The sequence below is a fragment of the Oncorhynchus mykiss genome, chromosome 5 (assembly GCF_013265735.2).
Source record: "Oncorhynchus mykiss isolate Arlee chromosome 5, USDA_OmykA_1.1, whole genome shotgun sequence".
NCBI lineage: Eukaryota > Metazoa > Chordata > Actinopteri > Salmoniformes > Salmonidae > Oncorhynchus > Oncorhynchus mykiss.
Window position 1 is genome coordinate 60,760,265 of NC_048569.1, and position 21,209 is coordinate 60,781,473.

At 43.1% G+C, this 21,209-nt stretch overlaps 1 protein-coding gene across 3 annotated transcripts in view; it reads left to right on the forward strand.

Annotated features, from left to right (window-relative positions):
- The first annotated feature begins 10,491 nt into the window (after nucleotides 1-10,491).
- Nucleotides 10,492-21,209, forward strand: part of LOC110524227 (fibrillin-2) — a 90,616-nt gene continuing 79,898 nt past the window's right edge. For 2 of the 3 annotated variants that reach the window (XM_036978001.1, XM_036978002.1), the window contains exons 1-2: nucleotides 10,493-10,636; nucleotides 12,577-12,895. In XM_036978001.1, coding sequence (XP_036833896.1) covers nucleotides 12,711-12,895 — 185 coding nt within the window. In that variant the 5' untranslated portion in view covers nucleotides 10,493-10,636; nucleotides 12,577-12,710. Of the gene's footprint in view, nucleotides 10,637-12,576; nucleotides 12,896-21,209 lie in introns of all 3 variants that reach the window. The other variant, XM_036978000.1, reaches the window with a different exon arrangement.

Genomic DNA, 21,209 nt, shown 5'->3' on the forward strand with positions numbered 1-21,209 from the left:
GTGCCTCCTCCCCGCACTCGCCCTGAGGTGCGTGTCTTCAGCCCGGTGCCACCTGTACTGGTCCCATGTACCAGGTCTCCAGTGCGCTCCAGAGTCCAGTACGTCCTGTGTCTACTCGCACTCGCCCTGAGGTGCATGCCTTCAGCCCGGTGCCACCTGTACAGGTCCCACGCATCAAGCCTCCAGTGCGTCTCTAGAGCCCAGTACGTCCTGTGCCTGCTCCTCGCACTCGCCCTGAGGTGCATGTCTTCAACCCGGTGCCACCAGTGCCGGCACCATGCACCAGGTATCCAGTGCGCCTCCACAGTCCAGGGCTTCCGGCGACAATTCCCAGTCCAGAGCTTCTGGCGACAGTACCCAGTCCAGAGCTTCCGGCGACAGTAACTTCCGGCGACAGTTCCCAGTCCAGAGCTTCCGGTGACAGTTCCACAGTCCAGAGCTTCCGGCGACAGTTCCACAGTCCAGAGCTTCCAGCGACGGGCCACAGTCCGGAACCTCCAACGACGGGCCACAGTCCGGAATTTCCAACGACGGGCCACAGTCCAGAACCTCCAACGACGGGCCACAGTCCGGAACCTCCAACGACGGGCCACAGTCCGGAACCTCCAGCGACGGGCCACATTCCGGAACCTCCAGCGACGGGCCACAGTCCGGAACCTCCAGCGACGGGCCACAGTCCAGAACCTCCAACGACGGGCCACAGTCCGGAACCTCCAGCGACGATCCCCAGCCTGGGGTCTCCAGCGACAGTCCCCAGTCCGGGGTCCCCAGCGACGGTCCCCAGCCCGGGGACTCCAGCGACGGTCCCCAGCCCGGGTCTGCAGCGACGGTCCCCGGTCCGGGGCCTCCGGCGATGATATGCAGTCCAGAACCTCCGGCGATGATCCACGGTCCGGTTCTACAAAGGCGGAGGGATCAGTGTAAAGAGGGGGGACTGCGTCCAGAACCGGAGCCGCCACCGAGGGTAGATGCCCACCCGGACCCTCCCCTATAAGTTCAGGTTTGCGGTCGGGAGTCCGCACCTTTGGGGGGGGGGGGGGGGGGGGGGGGGGGGGGGTACTGTCACGCCCTGACCTTGGTTATCTTTGTTCTCTTTATATTTTGGTTAGGTCAGGGTGTGACTAGGATGGGTATGCTAGTTTTTGTATTGTCTAGGGTTTTGTATGTCTAGGGGTTTTGTAGGTCTAGGTAGTATGTATGTCTATGGTGGCCTGACATGGTTCCCAATCAGAGGCAGCTGTTTATCGTTGTCTCTGATTTGAGATCATATTTAGGTAGCCATTTCTCCTTTTGTGTTCGTGGGTTCTTATTCTATGTTTAGTCGCCTGTCTGCACTACTCATATTAGCATCACGGTTCGTTTTGTTATTTTGTTCGTTTTGTTCAGTGTTCATTCATTCATTCATTCATTCAATAAAGAAGAATGTATGCATTCCACTCTGCACCTTGGTCTCCTTTGTACGACGAACGTGACAGAAATGTACTGAAGTAAAAGTAGTCAAAAATATAAGTTGTAAAGTACAGATACCCAAAAAACTACTTAAGTAGTACTTGAAAGTATTTTTACTGAAGTGCTTTTCAACTTTGGTGATAATGTCAAGGATAAATGTTTAGTTGGAGTCCAGTTGTGACTTTTATGCAGTAGATTCCTGCCTTAATTTGGAATCCCCTGAAATGGAATGTTTTATGTGGTTTTGAAAATATGAAAGACGTTCTTCTCACATCTGAGAACCATTAGTCCAAGGAACTGTCAGCAAGCGGAGGATTCTTTCCGATTTCTTGGAATCTTGCTACATTTTTTCGATCCCTTTCTTTCTTTTCATTTCTTTTTTCACTTCTGTCTTTTCACAGTTACAAGGATCATGGAATTTCTGAGTCCTTTTCCAGGAAGCCTTATTGCATGACCCACTGATTCCAAAGCTCTCCAAACATCACCCATATAACTGACTCTGCGCTCTCTCCCCTGCTTTCTCTCTCTCCACCCCCCTCTCTCTGTCTCCCCTCCACTGTATGTATTTAAGTCAGTAAAGGCTGCGTACAATACACCCTATCAGTGAGGGAGCCTCGCTCACGTGTGCGCTTCCTCCTCGAGTTCTCACAGACCCTACTGAAGACATGTAAGGCCTGTCCGCCCCAACATAAATGGATCAGTGTGTTTGTATGCTTTTTATGAGATGACACATTCTCATCCCCTGAACACTGCTCCCCTTTGTCTCACGTCACCTTCTTTGAAGTGCTGCATTCTTCTGACGCTGCATCACCGGGGCAGTGCAGCTGACTGCTGGGGGCAGAGAAAAGGATATCTAGATGAGGTGAGGCTAGGTTAGCCTCTTTCTGAAGGAGGATTGGCGGGAGGTGAGGAGGGATTTGGTGAAGACTTTTAGGAGCTGGTGAAGACTTTTCATTTGAATCAGACAGAGCAAGGTAAGAGCTGTGATTAGGATGATGTAAGGTGGCAGGAGTACCAAAAATAACCCCAGCCTGAAGCTCACTCACTTATTGGCCCGCCACTCAGATGTTTTCAAGAACACGCTGAAACAAATCAACAATAAAAAGACGGCGTGTTGTTGGTCAAATAGCTTTATGGGAAAGTTTTGTGTAGACGACTTCTGCCCCTCGCCACAAAATGGCCCCCCTTTCCTCACCACATTGGTACCCAACAACCCTCAGTAATGATCTCTCTGAATGGTTGGCTAAATCTCCTGGTCTGACCCCAACGGAGACGAGCCCCTTCTCTCTGACCACAGTTCTACTGACGAGGCCTCAAAGGACCTTAATTAAAGATGGCCGCTGTTTTTCCAAGGTTGTTTCCCTCTGTATTTTTTCTGTGAGGAGGGAAGACCATGTTTTAATCTTCCCGGGCCCTTACCACCAGACCACAGGATTCCCAGCTGGGAGCGTCTCCACACTCAGCCACGCTCCACACAGACCCCATGGGCTTGACCACAAACCCCAGGATGATGACACTTCCAAACCTCCATTCAGCCCCACCTCACCACCTCCCTGACCTTAACGCCACCCTTCTCCAAAACATGAGTTTTAGATTATACACAGGCATACTGATGGAGTGTGGAGTGGAAAGTTGTGGAACTATGTCATTCAATGGAGGATGGGTAAACTGTGCTCTTTAGTTTAGTTTTTTGTTTTGAGATGCAAAAATCTTGAGGCTTTGAGGATCTTCAATTAGGCATATCTTTGTCTACTATGGGAGAAAATAATAAGTTGACCTCAAAGACTTCCATGTCACTCACTCTCTCACAATCAGTGTGTTAATTACGCGGGAACCAGGATGAGACATGAGCTCATCATTAAATGAACACCCCCACCCACCTCTCTCATGATTTCAACCATTTATTGGTGGGTGTGCACTGTGCACTGTTTGGATGTTAGAATTATTTTGGATTGGGCGAATGTGTGCATGAAGCGTACTTTTTGAAGTGATTTGTTTGACAATCATATGAAAACATCATGGCTGGTTGTGTTCATGCCACATTAAAAGGTCATACATTTTTTCCGTTAAATGGCATGTCTTACTATTAGGCCCATACATGTTTTACACACACATGAACACATAGGAGGTCTCGCAAAGATATAGAGACCCACCTTATTTCAACTTAATTTAAAAAAAACATGTTACCCCATCTCAAGAGGCTACATTTAAAAAATGACTATAGTAAGTGACTATTATGTGCCAAATAAAGTAACAGGGTTGACTGTAACAGGATTGACGAATTCATCTTAAAAATTCCCTTTGTGAGAGAGGGAATGGAAGCTTGTTGTGTGCAACAGGGACGGGGCAATTGAATGCAAGCTTCACAAAAAAGTATTATTTTTAAAAACATCTCTAGCCTGTCTGTCTACAGATATAGGATTTTTATTTTGAGCCAGTTTGCCACAGTATGAAAATAATCCTGCAGCAACAGGAAATGTGAATTATTATGTGGATTATTATAGATTTTGTAGGGGTTGATACATTTTTATAAGGGAAAATCAAGTCTGAAATTCTCCTGCAACAGAAGATTCTACATCTGTATGGGTAAGAGGGTTGACGTGTTATGTTCAGTTCACATAACAGGCTTAACCTTAAAATGACAAGCTGTTGTTTTTTTACCTTAAAATTAATCACTAATCAATAAAAATAAAATATATATATCTATTTTTTTACCCTCTTACCCATACAGATGTGTATATATATGAATTTTGGCACTTTAGCAAGTCTTTATTCATATAAAAAAAATCTGATTTATAGAATTTTCCCATGTGGTCTATATTAAAGGGCACTTCATTTATAACATGCTTTTTTTTTTTGCACAATTTCTACTTAAAATATAAAAGGGATGCAAAAGGCACAGAATGTGTAGAGTAATAAATGAGAGAGTAGTAGCCTTAGGATCTGTTATACTGAATGACCCACTGATGACTGAGCTCCCCCATAAAGATTTGATCTAACATGCATCCAACACTTGCTCTGCTGAAACATCAGGGGTTATGCAGCTATCACATTTCAAAGGAAAACTCCACCGAACCTTTCTGACATTTATGCAGTGACCATCAGAACTTTGACTGCCTTACATCAAAGCACTATGCTAGAGCATATTTTCTGTTGTTTCTGCGGTGACCAGCACTTGACAAAGACACAACACTGTGCACAGGGCTTTTACTGTTCCTCTTTTTTTTGCAAAAAAAACTACTAAAAACAATTTTTCCAGACATTTCCATTCAAAAGCGTTCTGGCCCATATAGGATGTGACATGTTGATTCATTCTTATGAGCAGGATGAGTAATGTGGGCTATTTATTCCTGCTGTGGGCCAGTCAGTGTACTGGTTGGTCTGAGTTATGTATTTCCTAGTTCAAGGGCCTGTCCTCTAAGCTCCAGGCCTCTGGTGCTCTCACAAGGTTCAGGCAGCACCGGGAGGGAACAAACTGGGCATGGGACCAAGAATATACCCCGTCTCCATTCTTCCAACCCTTTTACCCTCTCTGACACACAACACAGGGAATCAAAACTGCTTGGGTCTCCAGAGCTATTCTCATGAGGGGCTGGATGGGAGTGCTGAGAGTACCTTCTACTTCTTTCCAGGGATCTGGCTCGGCCCGTATGCCATCCCTCATATACAGAGATCTCTGGGAAGCACCCCAGCCTCAACGCTCACTCTGCTACACCACCGGCGGGATTCCTGCTCCTGCTCTTTGCGAGATGAGGCATGTGTAATCTTTTGGTCTGGACGATGTCACACAAATAGCTTTTTCAACGTGGGGCAAGGCATCTCACGAGAGCCCTTTTAACAGTGACGTGCAGGGCTTCTAAAGGCATACCTTAACATGCAATAATAATGTTTAATGCTGACCATGCGCACCCCGTAAAAATATTCCCTCTGGATGGATCATAATGTGACTCTCCCAACTCAGTACACACACCATATGACCATACTGTATCTAAAGCACTACCATGTAGTACACCAAATTAACAAGATATCCACTGTTTCACTAGTTTAATAACCTGGTCTGGATCATCACCATACTGTACCTGTGTGATTTGTGGTAGGCGGTTAGGCAATAGCATGTTCTGTGAGTGTTATGTATTCTCCATGGGGCCCGATTCAGGGAATGGGGCCCAACTTAGGAAATGTACGCATTTCCTACACACGCCTTTCCTACACACTTTGCAGCCGTGGATCCCTTGCGTGCGATGTATACATGTAATGCAACCGCTGAAAACAAGTTTTGACCCCATGGTCTATGTCGGAAGTTTTGTTGAGCAGGCGTTTCAATGCCATGACAGAGGGTATCATGTCTGCTGCAGACGCAGTTGATGAGCTTATTTCTCCAGTCAGTTATTCGAATGGAGTTTGGAGTGTTCATGTTTCCAAGTTTCAAACATGTTCTCAAATGCCATTGAAATGGAAGCAGCAGTATGAGAACCAGCACATTCTTGAGCATGCAATAAGGTTTTCCTCAGGACTAAATCCTCGTCGACCCGCAATGCTATCAGACTCATAATGCTCATGGGGCTGACATCATTGGTCCAAATGGCAGTCGTGAAGCTAATAGCAGTGATGCCCATAGCAAGTAGCTCAGGGATGTGCGTTTAAACAATACTTTGTAACTCCGAAGGGCAATATCTGTAAAAAAAAAATAGCGCCTACTTGGTAGTGTATACCGGTGCTCGACCAGTCGGCGAAAGAAAACATCATCCACGACAGAGAACGGTTGATTTTCAAGGGCAATGAATTCCATTATCTTGGCATTAATGGATTTCACCTTTGAGTTGTCTCGCTGAAATGTTCTTACTCTTTCAAATGACTGCTCGACTTCAACTTGTTAAGTTGTTGGAAGTGTGCGCTTAGTATTTTTCTGCTGTTGTTCTGTGTAGCGCTGTATTTTTTGTGGTGTCATTTTGTAATCTACCTACGTTATATAGGTATGCACACAGTGGTGTAAAGTGCTTAAGTAAAAATACTTTTACATACTACTTAAGTAGTGTTTTGGGGTATCTGTACTTTACCTTACTATTTATATTTTTGACTACTTTACTTTTACTTCACTACATTCCTAAAGAAAAATACATTTTCCTTGACACCCAAAAGTACTAGTTACAATTTGAATGCTTAGCAGTACAGGAAAAAGGTCCAATTCACACACTTATCAAGAGAACGTCCCTGGTCATCCCTACTGCCTCTGATCTGGTGGCCTCACTAAACATAAATGCTTCCTTTGTAAATTATGTCTGAGTGTTGGAGTGTGCCCCTGGCTGTCAATAAAGTAATGATAAGGGAAATTGTGCCATCTGGTTTGCTAAATATAAGGAATTTGATGTATAGTATTTACTTTTACTTTGTACTTTTACTCAAGTATTACAATTGAGTACTTTTTCCACCACTCTACTTAAGTACATTTAAAATCTGATGCTTATAGACTTTTACTCAAGTAGTATTTTACTGGGTGACTTTCACTTTTACTTGAGTCATTTTATATTAAAGTATCTTTACTTTTACTCAAGTATGACAATTAAGTACTTTTTCTACCTCTGTATGCACGTCAGCTTTGACATCGGTTTTGCACATTGGCGTTAAATTAGACATTCGGTCAATGCCGATGTTGGCATTTTTAGCTAATATCAACCGATTCTGATATGCTTACCGATATAGCGTGCATCCCTAAAAAAAACTGTTTTGGAGAGTCTTTAAGCACAAAATATATTGGTGAACCAAAAATACTGTGGTTTGATTAATCCTGAAAGTTGCCGAACCATTACATATTGTAAGGTGAGAAAAGTGTACAACAGGGATCCTATAAATCTACCCTAATAATCCTCACTAATATGGAACTGTGATGACAACGTACAGTCGTCATGACCGTGCGCCAGGTTCCAGGTTTAAACTGCTACGTATGGTCTGCGTTCCTAAATGATTCAAATAGGTTACATGTCCAAAATTATTGCACAACTTGTAATATGTTAGCTTAATATGATCCCCTATGGCTAGCGATCCTCAGGAACAACCACACAAACGTGACAGAAGAAAGAAAGGTAACCTATCGATGTAATGGAATGATGCAACATGCAAGGAAACTAACACTAAGTCAGTGACAGTTATACATGCTTATAGGTAGGTATAACTGATGGTGGCCACCAATAGTGGCTAACACTTAACACAATGCAATTTTTTTAAATACTGTGAAAAGTCATACAATTAAAACATTCTAGAAATCATTAATCAACTCGGTCGGTTTGGCACTACACTGTCATTTTTGCATGGCTACAGAAGCCCATTGCTCAGCTATCCAAATGTCATCCCAAGTTATAAGGCCAGCATTTCATAAACTGATATATTGATATGCTTTAGTTTGCTGCCATATGACTGGTTTCACATTTGTCTCCATCGATCATAAGGTAAAATAGATCTGCAACTATTGTAATGTATATTTACAATCCTCTTATCCAAACAGCTAACTAATTTACCTACAATTGAAGTCGGAAGTTCACATACACTTAGGTTGGAGTCATTAAAACTATTTTTTTAACCACTCCACAAATTTCTTGTTAACAAACTATAGTTTTGGCAAGTCGGTTAGGACATCTACTTAGTGCATGACACAAGTTATTTTTCCAACAATTTAAAGTCAGATTATTTCACTTGTAATTCACTGTATCACAATTCCAGTGGGTCAGAAGTTTACAAACAAGTTGACTGTGCCTTTAAACAGCTTGGAAAATTCCAGAAAATTATGTCATGGCTTTACAAGCTTCTGATAGGCTAATTTACATAATTTGAGTCAATTGGAGGTGTACCTGTGGATGTTTTTCAAGGCCTATCTTCAAACTCAGTGCCTCTTTGCTTGACATCATGGGAAAATCAAAAGAAATCAGCCAAGACCTCAGAATAAAAATGGTATATATCGACATAACCTGAAAGGCCGCACAGCAAGGAGGAAGCCACTGCTCCAAAACCGCCATAAAAAAAAGACAGATTACGGTTTGCAACTGCACGGGGACAAAGATTGTACTTTTGGAGAAATGTCCTCTGGTCTGATGAAACAAAAATATAACTTTTGGCCATAAAAAAGGGGAGGCTTGCAAGCCGAAGAACACCATCCCAACCTTGAAGCACGGGGGTGGCAGCATCATGTTGTGGGGGTGCTTTGCTGCAGGAGGGACTTATTGTGGGAAGCTTGTGGAAGGCTACCCGAAATGTTTGACCCAAGTTAAACAATTTAAAGGCAACGCTACCAAATACTAATTGAGTGTATGTAAAGTTCTGATCCACTGGGAATGTGATGAAAGAAAATAAAAGCTGAAATAAATAATTCTCTCTACTATTATTCTGACATTTCACATTCATAAAATAAAGTGGTGATCCTAACTGACCTAAGACAGAAAATGTTTAATAGGATTAAATGTCAGGAATTGTGAAAAACTGAGTTTAAATGTATTTGGCTAAAGTGTATGTAAATTACAGTGCATGGAGAATGGTGTAATATCTATCAGGGGTAGTTAAACTATTTCCCTTGGTTCCTGCTGTACAATCCATACAGACAGTGGTGCTTTCACCCTACCCTAAGATCACATGGGGAAATGTGGTTCTGTTTAGCAGATTGAGGTGGTGGAGGGGGATGGAAGACAGTCAGTGAGGTTCCCATCCCACACTTGTAAGAGAGTCATTGGAAGACCCAATAGGATCACAAATCATCCCAGTCACTACACTGCTGCATGTTCAAGGCTAAGCCTGGTCTGGTGTGTAATTCCATGTTCCATGACAAGTGGTATAGGCATGTGTCTGCAAAAGTGTGTGTGTGTGTGTGTGTGTGTGAGGGAGAGAGAGAGGGAGAGAGAGAGAGAAGGGGTGCTAAAGCATGATTTCATACAAATTTCCCCAATTAGTTATATTATCTTTAGAGCCTGGCCATGCCAGCTGGCCTGAACACATTTATCTATGAAGGCTTGGGAGTGTCCGTTAATCTAATGTATAGGGAAACACCCACAATCTAAATGTAAACGATCCCAACAGAACAAAAGGAAATCTACATGATTTGTATATCAGGAGTACTGGCATTTGACCTTCCCACTCATTTTATTACCAAGTCCTTTATTCTCAAAAGTCATAACTCCATTGAAGTTGTACTCCCTAATTACAGTATGATGTGAGTTTCAGCATTTTCATGCATTGTGTGAAGACAGTATTTTAAAACCAACTTACGAAACATGGTGAGGAGTGGTGAGGAGACTATTTTAGGGCAGTCCTGACAAACACTGCTTGCTGTGTTTTCCAAACCTGTTTCCTTAGACAAACAGGGGGTATCCGTCAACTCTGTAGGCCCCAACATTTGGGATGTGCTCAGCTGCTTCTCCAATATACCACCCAGATGGCAAGGCCCCCAGTTAATTTGGTCCACTTCCTATCAACAGTCACAGCAATGCATAAGGATACGTCAATCACTGCCCCGTGGGCTACTGCAATAAAAAGCAACGCTTTCTAAATAGAATGCGTAAACTTGTCACACAATATACATACAATATAGCAATAACATGTCATTTCAATTTGGGTTCAATGTAAATGTACTAAACTGCCTGTGATAAATGACATGGGGGGTCCACCGACTTTAAAGACATAATGATCTTATTCCATTTGATTGGAAATGTTCACAAATCACTTCCATGTGACAAAGTAATCAAAAACCACAAACTATACCAACCTTTTGGGGAGGTAAGGATGGAATTCTATACATAAACTAACCTGGCCAATAGGTTAGGTATCTTTTAACATGTTCCATAGGTTGAGGATTATTAGTAGACTAATTGCTTTCATCTAATTGACCATTTGCTTTATTAGACGTGACTTCATTACACCGGTATGAAGGAAAGTAGTTGGAAAACGATGTCAGAGGTTTGTCTGAATACTTGCCCACCCTTTATAACAGTGGAGTCTTACGGGAATGTGGGTTTGTCCTGTGGTCCGTTAGTAACCCCCCTCTCTGTGTGTCTTAAAAAAGCACCTCCCCTCTTCCAATCAGGGCAATTCCCTAACTTTTCTCTTCTTCTCACAAGGCTATAGTTCAATATCCCATTCTGGAGCACATATCTCATTTCAAATTTCGACTCAGGGCTCCTCGACTTCAAGGCACTGCAACAATTGTAAGGTATTGTGCTACTATTGATTTATGACACTGGTTATCAATAATTCACTATAACGTTGCATAGGCCTAGGGGTGTTTTACCCGAGTTGATAAATGTTTTGCATGCGTTATAAAGCAAAAGTAAGGTGCATTTACTTGCTTATTCAAAAGGTGAATGGTTGAAAGGAAATATAAAAACTGTTCCGGTTAGGATTGTTTTAGGAAAGGCTGCTACATCTGTTTTACCGGTATTTTTTTAGTGGCTGCTAAATTGTCATTAGCCGATTTACGAGCCGAGGTTCGTTGTACATTCTTTAGGAGTATTAATGCTTTTTTGTGATATTTCACACAAGAAAGGTGTGGTTATAGCCTACTATCAAGCAATGTTACTGTATTACTTTGCAACTTTGTTTCAAGAGATTATACCTTTTGTCGTCCACTTCGAGGTCATGTTGCCGATTTTCTCCCATTCAAAAAGTTGCTGAGAAAATGCCTTCATTATAGTGCCAAAATGTTTAGCCCGTTGGATATTGTTAATTTCACTGTTCTATGTAGTTTTTTTCTGTCGTTTTATGGAACGCTTTTTTCATAGTTAATACAAAGGTGAATAAAGTTGCATATGCATTTTAACCGAATGACGTTTTATGTATATTTCTTGCGATGGAAACAGTTTACGGGTCATTTGACGTTTGAGTCGAGAAAGGTTGCACTGGGTTGTCACTAGTTACTACAGCCACAAAGTCAATATGTGCTTTTTGGTCTTAATTTTAAGACTAGGGTTAATCATAAGATTAGCAGGGTAGTTAAGGTTTTGACTAAGGTTAGGGTTAGTTTTAAAACCAGATTTTAAGAAGATAAATTGTATAAATGGGCGGGAATTATGACTTTGTGGCTGTGGTAATTAGTGACCTATCCATAGGTAATTGATCAGGCATTTTTCTTTGTTCGGTCTGGCGGATTGATCGCGCCCACATTGATTCCCTCTCATAGCCGTCTGTAAATGAAGACACTAACTTTTTCCCCCACTAAGGATGTCGTTGTAGCCTATCAAATTTGTGAAAGAGGAAAAAAATCGGAATACTTTCTATGTAGACTTTCTATGTAGACTTTCTAGTAGATGACTTTCTGTATATTACAAATTGGATGACACATGATGATAATACTTGCGTAAGGAATCTAAGGAAATGTGTATAATGATTTCTTGCTACAACATTTCAACATTATATTTTATGTAAAGCAAATTCAAGTTTGTTTGTCTGTGTGTGTGCTTGCTGTGTGTGTCTCTGTGAGTCTGAGAGAGAGAAAGAAAGAAAGGGGTGGAGGGAAGGAATGGAGAGTATTGTTACCAATAATTTATCACTCATCTACCATTACATTTGATTGGAGTCAGGGAGGGAGTCTATTTTTCTTCTCCTTTTCTTCCAATAACTGTCTTCCATTATTGAAGGGAAAATCTCTCCTTCCTGCTTTGTAACCCCCTGATGTGGGTTAAACTGTGGTTATATATCACTGGGGGCCCATCATTCAGTCTTAAAGCTGACTTTTAATGAGAGAACTTGAACGTTGTTCTACTTAATATGTTCTAATGCAGTCAGAACAGACTTGTAAAAGTAAACGTCCAGGTAAGTTATTAGAAATTAATTTGATGTTGATGAGGAATAACTGAAGCCTTTCCAAATTTAAGAGCGAGAGGAGGGAGAAAGAGGGGTGGGGAGTTTGGGGAAAGGGGGGCACTCTAAATAAAACAGTTGACTTTTCAACAATTCACAATTAAAAATTCACAATTAAAAATACATTTCACTGTTATTTGGCACAGCAACCCGTTACTTTTTCTGCACACTTGAAACGGCACACATTCCACTCTAAGTACCTTTCCTGTAGCCCATACTCTTGTGTTGAGATGGTTGACATGTCTGCGGGAGGCCAAAAACCCTGATGTACGTTCCTGTGTCTGCCCCCTCCAGCCCCCCACCCTGGAGTGCATACTGGGACTGGGACAGGTCCACAGATACGTGAGTGTAACTCGTCAACTAAGAGGAAGCGACATCATCCAGTAGTCTTCAGCAGCAGGGCTACGCAGAAACACACAGAGCAGCTAATGGGAGCAGGGAAGCTGGCCCGGTTGCTGCTGGGATGGGCGGCCGTTTGCTGGGCCGCGGTCCACACAGCGTATGGCCAGGCAGGAGCGGGAGATGGAGGGTACCAAGCCAGCCGCTTCACGGGGAAGGTGGACGAGAGGGAGGTGCAGAGGGTTCGCCGGAGAGGCCAGGAGACACTCAGAGGGTAAGGAGTTTAGTTTCTGGAGTTCTCTGTTTGCTGAGTTTTGTTTAGGCAGGAACTGCAATTTCTTTATGTTGATTGACACAAAGAGCATTTGGGTGGTTGTCTGTCTTTGAGTTCAACCATACTGCTCCACTGAAACATGGTAATATAATTAGGTTTAGAATGTGGACAGTTGGACAATTAGTTTATGGCTAGCTTTCCCCATTGAGCTGTCTTGGCAACTCTTTCTTCCACTGCTGTGCTTCCTGGGCTAAGGCCAACATAGCCTTACTACAGCCAAATAATGCTGAATACATCATTGTTCTCCCAAAGACAGCACATGTTCGAAGCTAAAAGGTTGCTTGCAACATTGAGAGATACTTGAGTATTTACAGCAAAATGGCATTTTCATGTCAGAGTCTAGGGAAAGGGGTTGGGTCATTCATGAAGGTTTGTCGAGTGAACGCAATGACCCAAATCTAGGCAAGTAGGCATTCTGTTAGGCGTATTAGCTGGAGAACACAGCTGAAGACTGCAGGGGAAAGTTTATTAGCAAGACTGTTTTGAGCGAATCACTCGTAGTGGGGGTAAATGGGCAGTCAATTGGGAAATCACAAACGGGGGTGGTGTTCGAGTGTTTCAGTGGGGTGGATTATAGAAACCACAGAACCCTCCCTTCTTCTCCATCATCATCCCTACCGTCTCCCCTCAACCCCCCCCCCTCCCCAATCTCCCCAGGGACTGGGTGGGATGTCTGTCAATGGAGGACGGCAAGCTTTTACTGTACGTTTCCTCCTTTTGGAAAAACAAAGGATGTTTTGTTGGGACGATTCTCAAATGTTTGCATCAGTTATTCCAATCAGTCTCTCATCTGTCCCTGCTTATGGCTCCCCTGCGCCCCAACGCGGGGAAGGGAGTATTCAGATCGTTCTGGGGGCCACGACAAGGGACATTTGTTTCACTTTCGCAGGTGACAAAACAACAGAACTCATGGCAGCGAAAAGGAGTGAAAGGGAGAGGGAAAGAGAGAGAGAGAGAGAGCTAAGCCATCATGGAATGAAATAGTATAACATTATAGTGCAGGACCTGGGTAGGGTAACGCACGCATAGGACTGACTTGCTGTTTTCTTAAATGTTCAGTAATGATTCACGCTGCACAGAACAAACAGACGTGTCTGCGTTGTCAGTCAGTGTGATTAATTTGGCAGCCATTGGACCTCTCTGCTGGACGTAAATGGATCCCCTGTATATCGGAGAGCCAAACAAGTCTCAATGGAGCCATTTTGTCTGTGAACCAGCTAGGCACAAGGCCACTTCAGGCCTGACCTGTGTCACATTCACTCTGTGGTTGACTTAGACACACGTAGTGGGCTGCTCTGGTCTGGCAATCTTATCCTCTGATCTACTCAGTGAAGCAGAACTGTGTTGCATGGTGTCAAGATTAGATTAGATATGAAATAATATTGCAGCGAATGCAACAGTTGCATAAACTCGTGCTGTTCCCATTAAACGATTGCCTTAGTTTTCATGGCGAGTAGCATACCCAGTGGACTTTTCCCATCATTTTGTTCAACTCCACCATTGTTTATAGAGTAAAGTATTTGCACCCAACATATACAAATGATCCATGGTCCCCTCATTACACATTCTGTACAGCATCAGATTCTCTCTGGGAGAGAGATTATGTTACTGGTGGTCATTACACATTCTGTACAGCATCAGATTCTCTCTGGGAGAAAGATTATGTTACTGGTGGTCTGTACAGCATCAGATTCTCTCTGGGAGAGAGATTATGTTACTGGTGGTCATTACACATTCTGTACAGCATCAGATTCTCTCTGGGAGAGAGATTATGTTAATGGTGGTCTGTACAGCATCAGATTCTCTCTGGGAGAGAGATTATGTTAATGGTGGTCTGTACAGCATCAGATTCTCTCTGGGAGAGAGATTATGTTAATGGTGGTCTGTACAGCTTCAGATTCTCTCTGGGAGAGAGATTATGTTAATGGTGGTCATTACACATTCTGTACAGCATCAGATTCTCTCTGGGAGAGAGATTATGTTAATGGTGGTCATTACACATTCTGTACAGCATCAGATTCTCTCTGGGAGAGAGATTATGTTACTGGTGGTCATTACACATTCTGTACAGCATCAGATTCTCTCTGGGAGAAAGATTATGTTACTGGTGGTCTGTACAGCATCAGATTCTCTCTGGGAGAGAGATTATGTTACTGGTGGTCATTACACATTCTGTACAGCATCAGATTCTCTCTGGGAGAGAGATTATGTTACTGGTGGTCATTACACATTCTGTACAGCATCAGATTCTCTCTGGGAGAGAGATTATGTTAATGGTGGTCTGTACAGCATCAGATTCTCTCTGGGAGAGAGATTATGTTAATGGTGGTCTGTACAGCATCAGATTCTCTCTGGGAGAGAGATTATGTTAATGGTGGTCTGTACAGCATCAGATTCTCTCTGGGAGAGAGATTATGTTAATGGTGGTCATTACACATTCTGTACAGCATCAGATTCTCTCTGGGAGAGAGATTATGTTAATGGTGGTCATTACACATTCTGTACAGCATCAGATTCTCTCTGGGAGAGAGATTATGTTAATGGTGGTCATTACACATTCTGTACAGCATCAGATTCTCTCTGGGAGAGAGATTATGTTAATGGTGGTCTGTACAGCATCAGATTCTCTCTGGGAGAGAGATTATGTTAATGGTGGTCTGTACAGCATCAGATTCTCTCTGGGAGAGAGATTATGTTAATGGTGGTCATTACACATTCTGTACAGCATCAGATTCTCTCTGGGAGAGAGATTATGTTAATGGTGGTCTGTACAGCATCAGATTCTCTCTGGGAGAGAGATTATGTTAATGGTGGTCATTACACTTTGTTGTGTGAACACATACCAGGGTTTCAGACTCTACTGTTGCTGGTTTGTTGTTGGACTGGCTGATGTTGAGTGTGTCTGATTTATTGACTTCCTAGGCAGAGTGCAATTTGACGTCTACACATGGGTGGAATCTGATCATACCATGGGCCCGGGTCCTGGGACCTCCTCAATTACCTTGATACTATACTGTACAACCTGGGAGGCTCTGTAAAGTGGTGGGCTCTAGGTTGAGAGAGAGAGGGACGGGGGAGAGGGAGAGAGATGTGGGGCGAAGGAAAGTAAAATAAATAGTGAGTTTGTGGCTCATAACCAGCCATGCCAGAAAGAACGAACGAACGAAACAGCCTTTCAGGCAGGCTAATAAGGTCTCCTGCATGTGAAGAGGGAGGGAAGAGGTCCAGACTGGGACTTCTAGGCATCCAAAACTCTGCTCAGGGGAGATGCTTTGGACGTTCACTCACTTGGTAGTCTTTCTCAAAGTAGAGAAGTGCATTCAGCCACCCAGGTTCCTTCCAAGGTAAATTGGATGGAGTACTTGCTCTCCCCAGAGGATTCCCTGGTACATGCCTAACCCATAAGAAAATAATTCCTATATTCTAGAATGTTCCGGTCGTTCTCTCCAATAAAGCTTTAGATACATCAGCTGGTATTTTGAAGAGGGGAAGAGGAAGGAAGGGCAAGCTCGCTAAGTCTGAGAGGAACATTTGGAATGTATGAAGGATGACCCATTTTGTTTTTTATGCATTAGAGTTCCTTTCATTTTTTATGTGTCTGCATTTTATGCATACATTCAGGCTAGACCTAAAAGACAGAACCTCCATTTCAGGGGGTACATGTGGCATGTGGTCGAGCTAATGTGGTTTAGATTTTTTGTCATCCTTGAAGAAAGAGGCAAAACAAGAAATCTATCCGCTCCATCTGCCCTAGGACACAATGTATGTATGGTTTTTTGTTTATGGAGTTGACGGGAGGGATTCAAGTTTCGCAACAACTCTGCCTATCGTTATAGTTTATCACATACATCGTAAGTTTGGCCATAATTCACATGGGCCTCATAAAAAAACTAAGAAAAAACTTGGACAATACACTTGATGGTTATTCTTACGGAGAACAATTATGCCCATTCGGACTTTGCTTGGCCCATGCAGACCGCCCTCCCTCGTCCTGCTCCCTCTAAACCCACTAACCCAGAGAGTGAGAGGTATATACAGTACCAGTCAAAAGTTTGGACACACCTACTCATTCTGGGGTTTTTCTTTATTTGGCCTATTTTCTACATTGTAGAATAATAGTGAAGACATCAAAACGATTAAATAACATATATGGAATCACGTAGTAACAAAAAACGTGTTAAACGGATCAAAATATATTGGATATTTGAGATTCTTCAACGTAGCCACCCAACTTTTCACACTCTTGGCATTCTCTCAACCAGCTTAATGAGGTAGTCACCTGGAATGCATTTCAATTAACAGGTGCCTTGTTAAAAGTGAATACAGAAGATAGTCATATTTGGTAAAAGACCAAATCCATATTATGGCAAGAACATCTCAAATAAGCAAAGAGAAGCGACAGTCCATCATTACTTTTAAGACATTAAGATCAGTCAATATGGAAAATTTCAAGAACTTTGAAAGATTCTTCAAGTGCAGTCGCAAAAACCATCAAGCACTGTGATGAAACTGGCTCTCATGAGGACTGCCACAGGAAAGGAAGACCCAGAGTTACCTCTGCTGCTGATGACAAGTTCATCAGAGTTACCAGCCTCAGAAATCGGCAATTAACTGCACCTCAGATTGCAGCCCAAATAAATGCTTCACAGAGTTCAAGTAATAGATACATCTCAACATTAACTGTTCAGAGACGACAGGCCTTCATGGTCAAATTGCTGCAAAGAAACCACTACTAAAGGACACAATAATAAGAAGAGACTTGCTTGGGCCAAGAAACACGAGCAATGGACATTAGACCGGTGGAATTCTGTCCTTTGGTCTGATGAGTCCAAATTTGTCCAATTGCTGTGTCTTTGTGAGTCGCAGAGTAGGTGAACGGATGGTCTCCGCATGTGTGGTCCCAACGTGAAGCATGGAGGAGGAGGTGTGATGGTGTGGGGTGCTTTGCTGCTGACACTGTCTGTGATTTATTTAGAATTCAAGGCACCCTTAACCAGCATGGATACCACAGCATTCTGCAGCGATACGCCATCCCATCTGGTTTTCGCTTAGTGAGACTATCATTTGTTTTTCAACAGGACAATGACCCAAAACACACCTCCAAGCTGTGTAAGGGCTATTTGACCAAGAAGGAGATTGACGGAGTGCTGCATCAGATGACCTGGCCCCAACAATCACCCGACCTCAACCCAATTGAGATGGTTTGGGATGAGTTGGACCGCAGAGTGAAGGAAAAGCAGCCAACAAGTGCTCAGCATATGTCGGAACTAATTCAAGACTGTTGGAAAAGCATTCCAGGTGACTCCCTCATGAAGCTGGTTGAGAGAATGCCAAGAGTGTTCAAAGCTGTCATGAAAGCAAAGGGTGGCTACTTTGAAGAATCTCAAATATAAAATATATTTAGATTTGTTTAACACTTGTTTGGATACTACATGATTCCATATGTATTATTTCATAGTTTTGATGTCTTCACTATTATTCTACAATGTCGAAAATAGTAATAAAAAGAAAGAAAGAAAAACACTTGAATGAATAGGTGGGTACAAACATTTGACTGCTACTGTATCTCAGCCCCCTTTTACACCAGTACAGTATGAGCTCAGGGTTCAAATTAGTCAAGTGAGAGAATCAGGCCATCTTTAGATAAGAAAAAAAACGTTCTCAGGCGTTTTTAGAATTAACACTAAAGCAGGCCAAACAACTTCCCAGAGTTATGAAGATGAACTCAGTGAATCCTATCAGCTCCAGATCTAACAAAGAAGCAAGTCCAAATATCTTAGGGCAGAAAAGGGTAGCAATCTACTGACAGGGTCAAATGCCAGTGAGCTGACCTCTGACCTTTAGAAGGGTTTGTAGCCCCCATCCCCCTTTCCCAGTTGGATTACCTCCTCCAACTGACCTAAAGTTGTCCTGGCCTGAAATCCAGTCTGTGGTCTTTACAGCCCCCCATCGGCCCAGCTAATTTCCCACTAGTCCCAGCATGGCCCCTTCTGTGCCTCTGAACTGTCTGGCTCTGACCTTCTGTTCCCCTGGAATCCTCCATGTGAAGAGCCTCTGGGCACTCTGTCTCATAACTGTTGAGTTTGCACTTTCTAGCCAGGAGCCTGTGGCCCCCAGAAGCTCTCTAGATTATATGTTGGTCTGTAAGATCAAAGGACTGAGAAAAAAGTCTGAAGATCTGGTCCGTTTGAGGTTCTGTCGTGTCTTTCACCATCTTACACTATTAAACAAGAGGGAACGTCCTAGAGAACACAGACGCAATGAAATGTTTCTTCTGAAAGCCTTTGAGCTCTAAGCCTTTGGAAAACACCAGGGTGAAGGTATTTGCCTAACAGTTGGGCTCTGAAAGTATTTCACTAGGGTTATACCAAGTCCCATTTGACCTCATTGACAGCAACTTTTCCAGTTCCATAGCTGCTGTATCGGAAATCTAGAACAATCTCTCAATCTAAACCAAGGGTTTTTTAGGTCACAATAGAATGTGCTTTTGTTTTGGGGTTTTAATAGTTCTCCTGGTTACTGTGCTGTGTGCAGTCATCTTTGTTTTATCACTATTAATTAATTATAATGAGAGTGCTATGGGCCAAGAGGCTACATCAAAGACTTCAGCCAGCTAATCCTCTTTAAATTGAGTGCTGAAAACAGCATGACGTTTCAATATTGAGGCAAATCCCAAGGGCTGAACTTCTCTGTACTCTCCTCCTGTAAGGAGGCCGGGGTTAGCCTGAAGGAGAGCGCAGGAACAACAAACCCAGCCAAACCGATATGTGTGGGATTACTGGGTTGACCCTGGTTTGGCTGGGCCATGTTGTCAATTGGCATATCCAGGTTTCAATGAGCGGAGGAATTGCTAACCTGTGTAGAGAGATGATTGACTGTGGCATGCAAGCAGTTTTGCCGCATTAATTGTTGGAATGTTGCGCTCTTGCGCTGTTCGTGTATGTCAAAACAGCATTTTTCAAGCCCCCTCAAGATTTGTGTAGGCCTATGACCCAGAAGTGCAGCCCCTCATGGGTTCGCCTCTGGTTGCTAGTGTTGCCCCTTTCTCTGTTTCCATATCTGCTGCTCTGTTTTCTGCTCCCTCCTCCTCCTCCATCTCCTTAACATAAACCTGTTTTCCTTTACCTCCTACTGATCCCTCGTCCCCGTCCCTAAATTCTGTATTTTCTTACCTCCTAACCTTTATTTCATTACATCTCTCCTTTCCCCTCCTTTCCTCTTCAATCTCTCTCTCTTTCTATCTCTATCTCTTTTTTCTCTTCCTCACTCTTTCTCCCTTACCCTTTCCATTCCCCCTTCTATTTTCTTGCTCTCTCTCCCTCCCTCGCTCTCTCTTTCTCCCACCCTCCCTAATTTTCTGTGTTTGTGCCATCTGGTAATGCTGTTGGAGGTGTGCTCTCCTTTCTGTTGTCCTAACGATCCAAACTACAGCTGCTCTAGTCTGTTCCCAGGTGACTGACAGACACCGGTTAATGTCTAGAAAGGAAGAGGAGGCGGACAATCATCTTGTGTTGCATGAAGGAAAAGTAGATGTTCCCTTAGTTATGGATGCATCTAGAACAGCCCTAATCCACCTTTTTGCTGAGATTCAGTTTACTATAGCTCTCTGTGAATTCCACCCCCTGGTTATAATATTGTCCTACAGTGTTGGATGAATTCCAAAGGGAAATGCACTGTATACACTACAGTCTTGCCCTTTCATTCGACTCTCTGACTGAGGTCTGAGTCACTACCTCCATAAGGTAGTTAGAGTACTTGAGGCCAGGTCCGTTATGTGTGGATGTGATTGGAATGGTCCCTCAGGGGGATGTTGTAGCTAATCTGGAAGATCAGTAAGTCGCTCCCTGAGCTGTTCGATGACTCGTATATGTGTCAGTGATCAGGGCAGCTTCCTGTCCAGTCACTTTTTTTTAAGCCTCCCGATCAATCAGCAGGCAGAACCTGGACTCCAGGAGGTGCAGGACTTTAGCCAGAAGAGCAGAGACCAGGGAGGCTTAGAGAAAGGGGTTTATATATATCTGCTGTTTCTTGGGAAGTTTACATTGAGTATGTCTAAAAACAAACTGGTATTTTCGTGTCAGCCATACAAGAAATGCCTACCGTCAACGTTGGAGCTGTTTAGAATGAAAGCAAAGGTCGCCAGGGTCTGTGAGCGCTTGGAAAATAACTCATGCCCATGTGTGTTTGCTGAAGGATTTTATTAAATTATATTGGGGCTCTGTTGAGTACTGAGTTTGTTTTCCCTGTCTTGCAG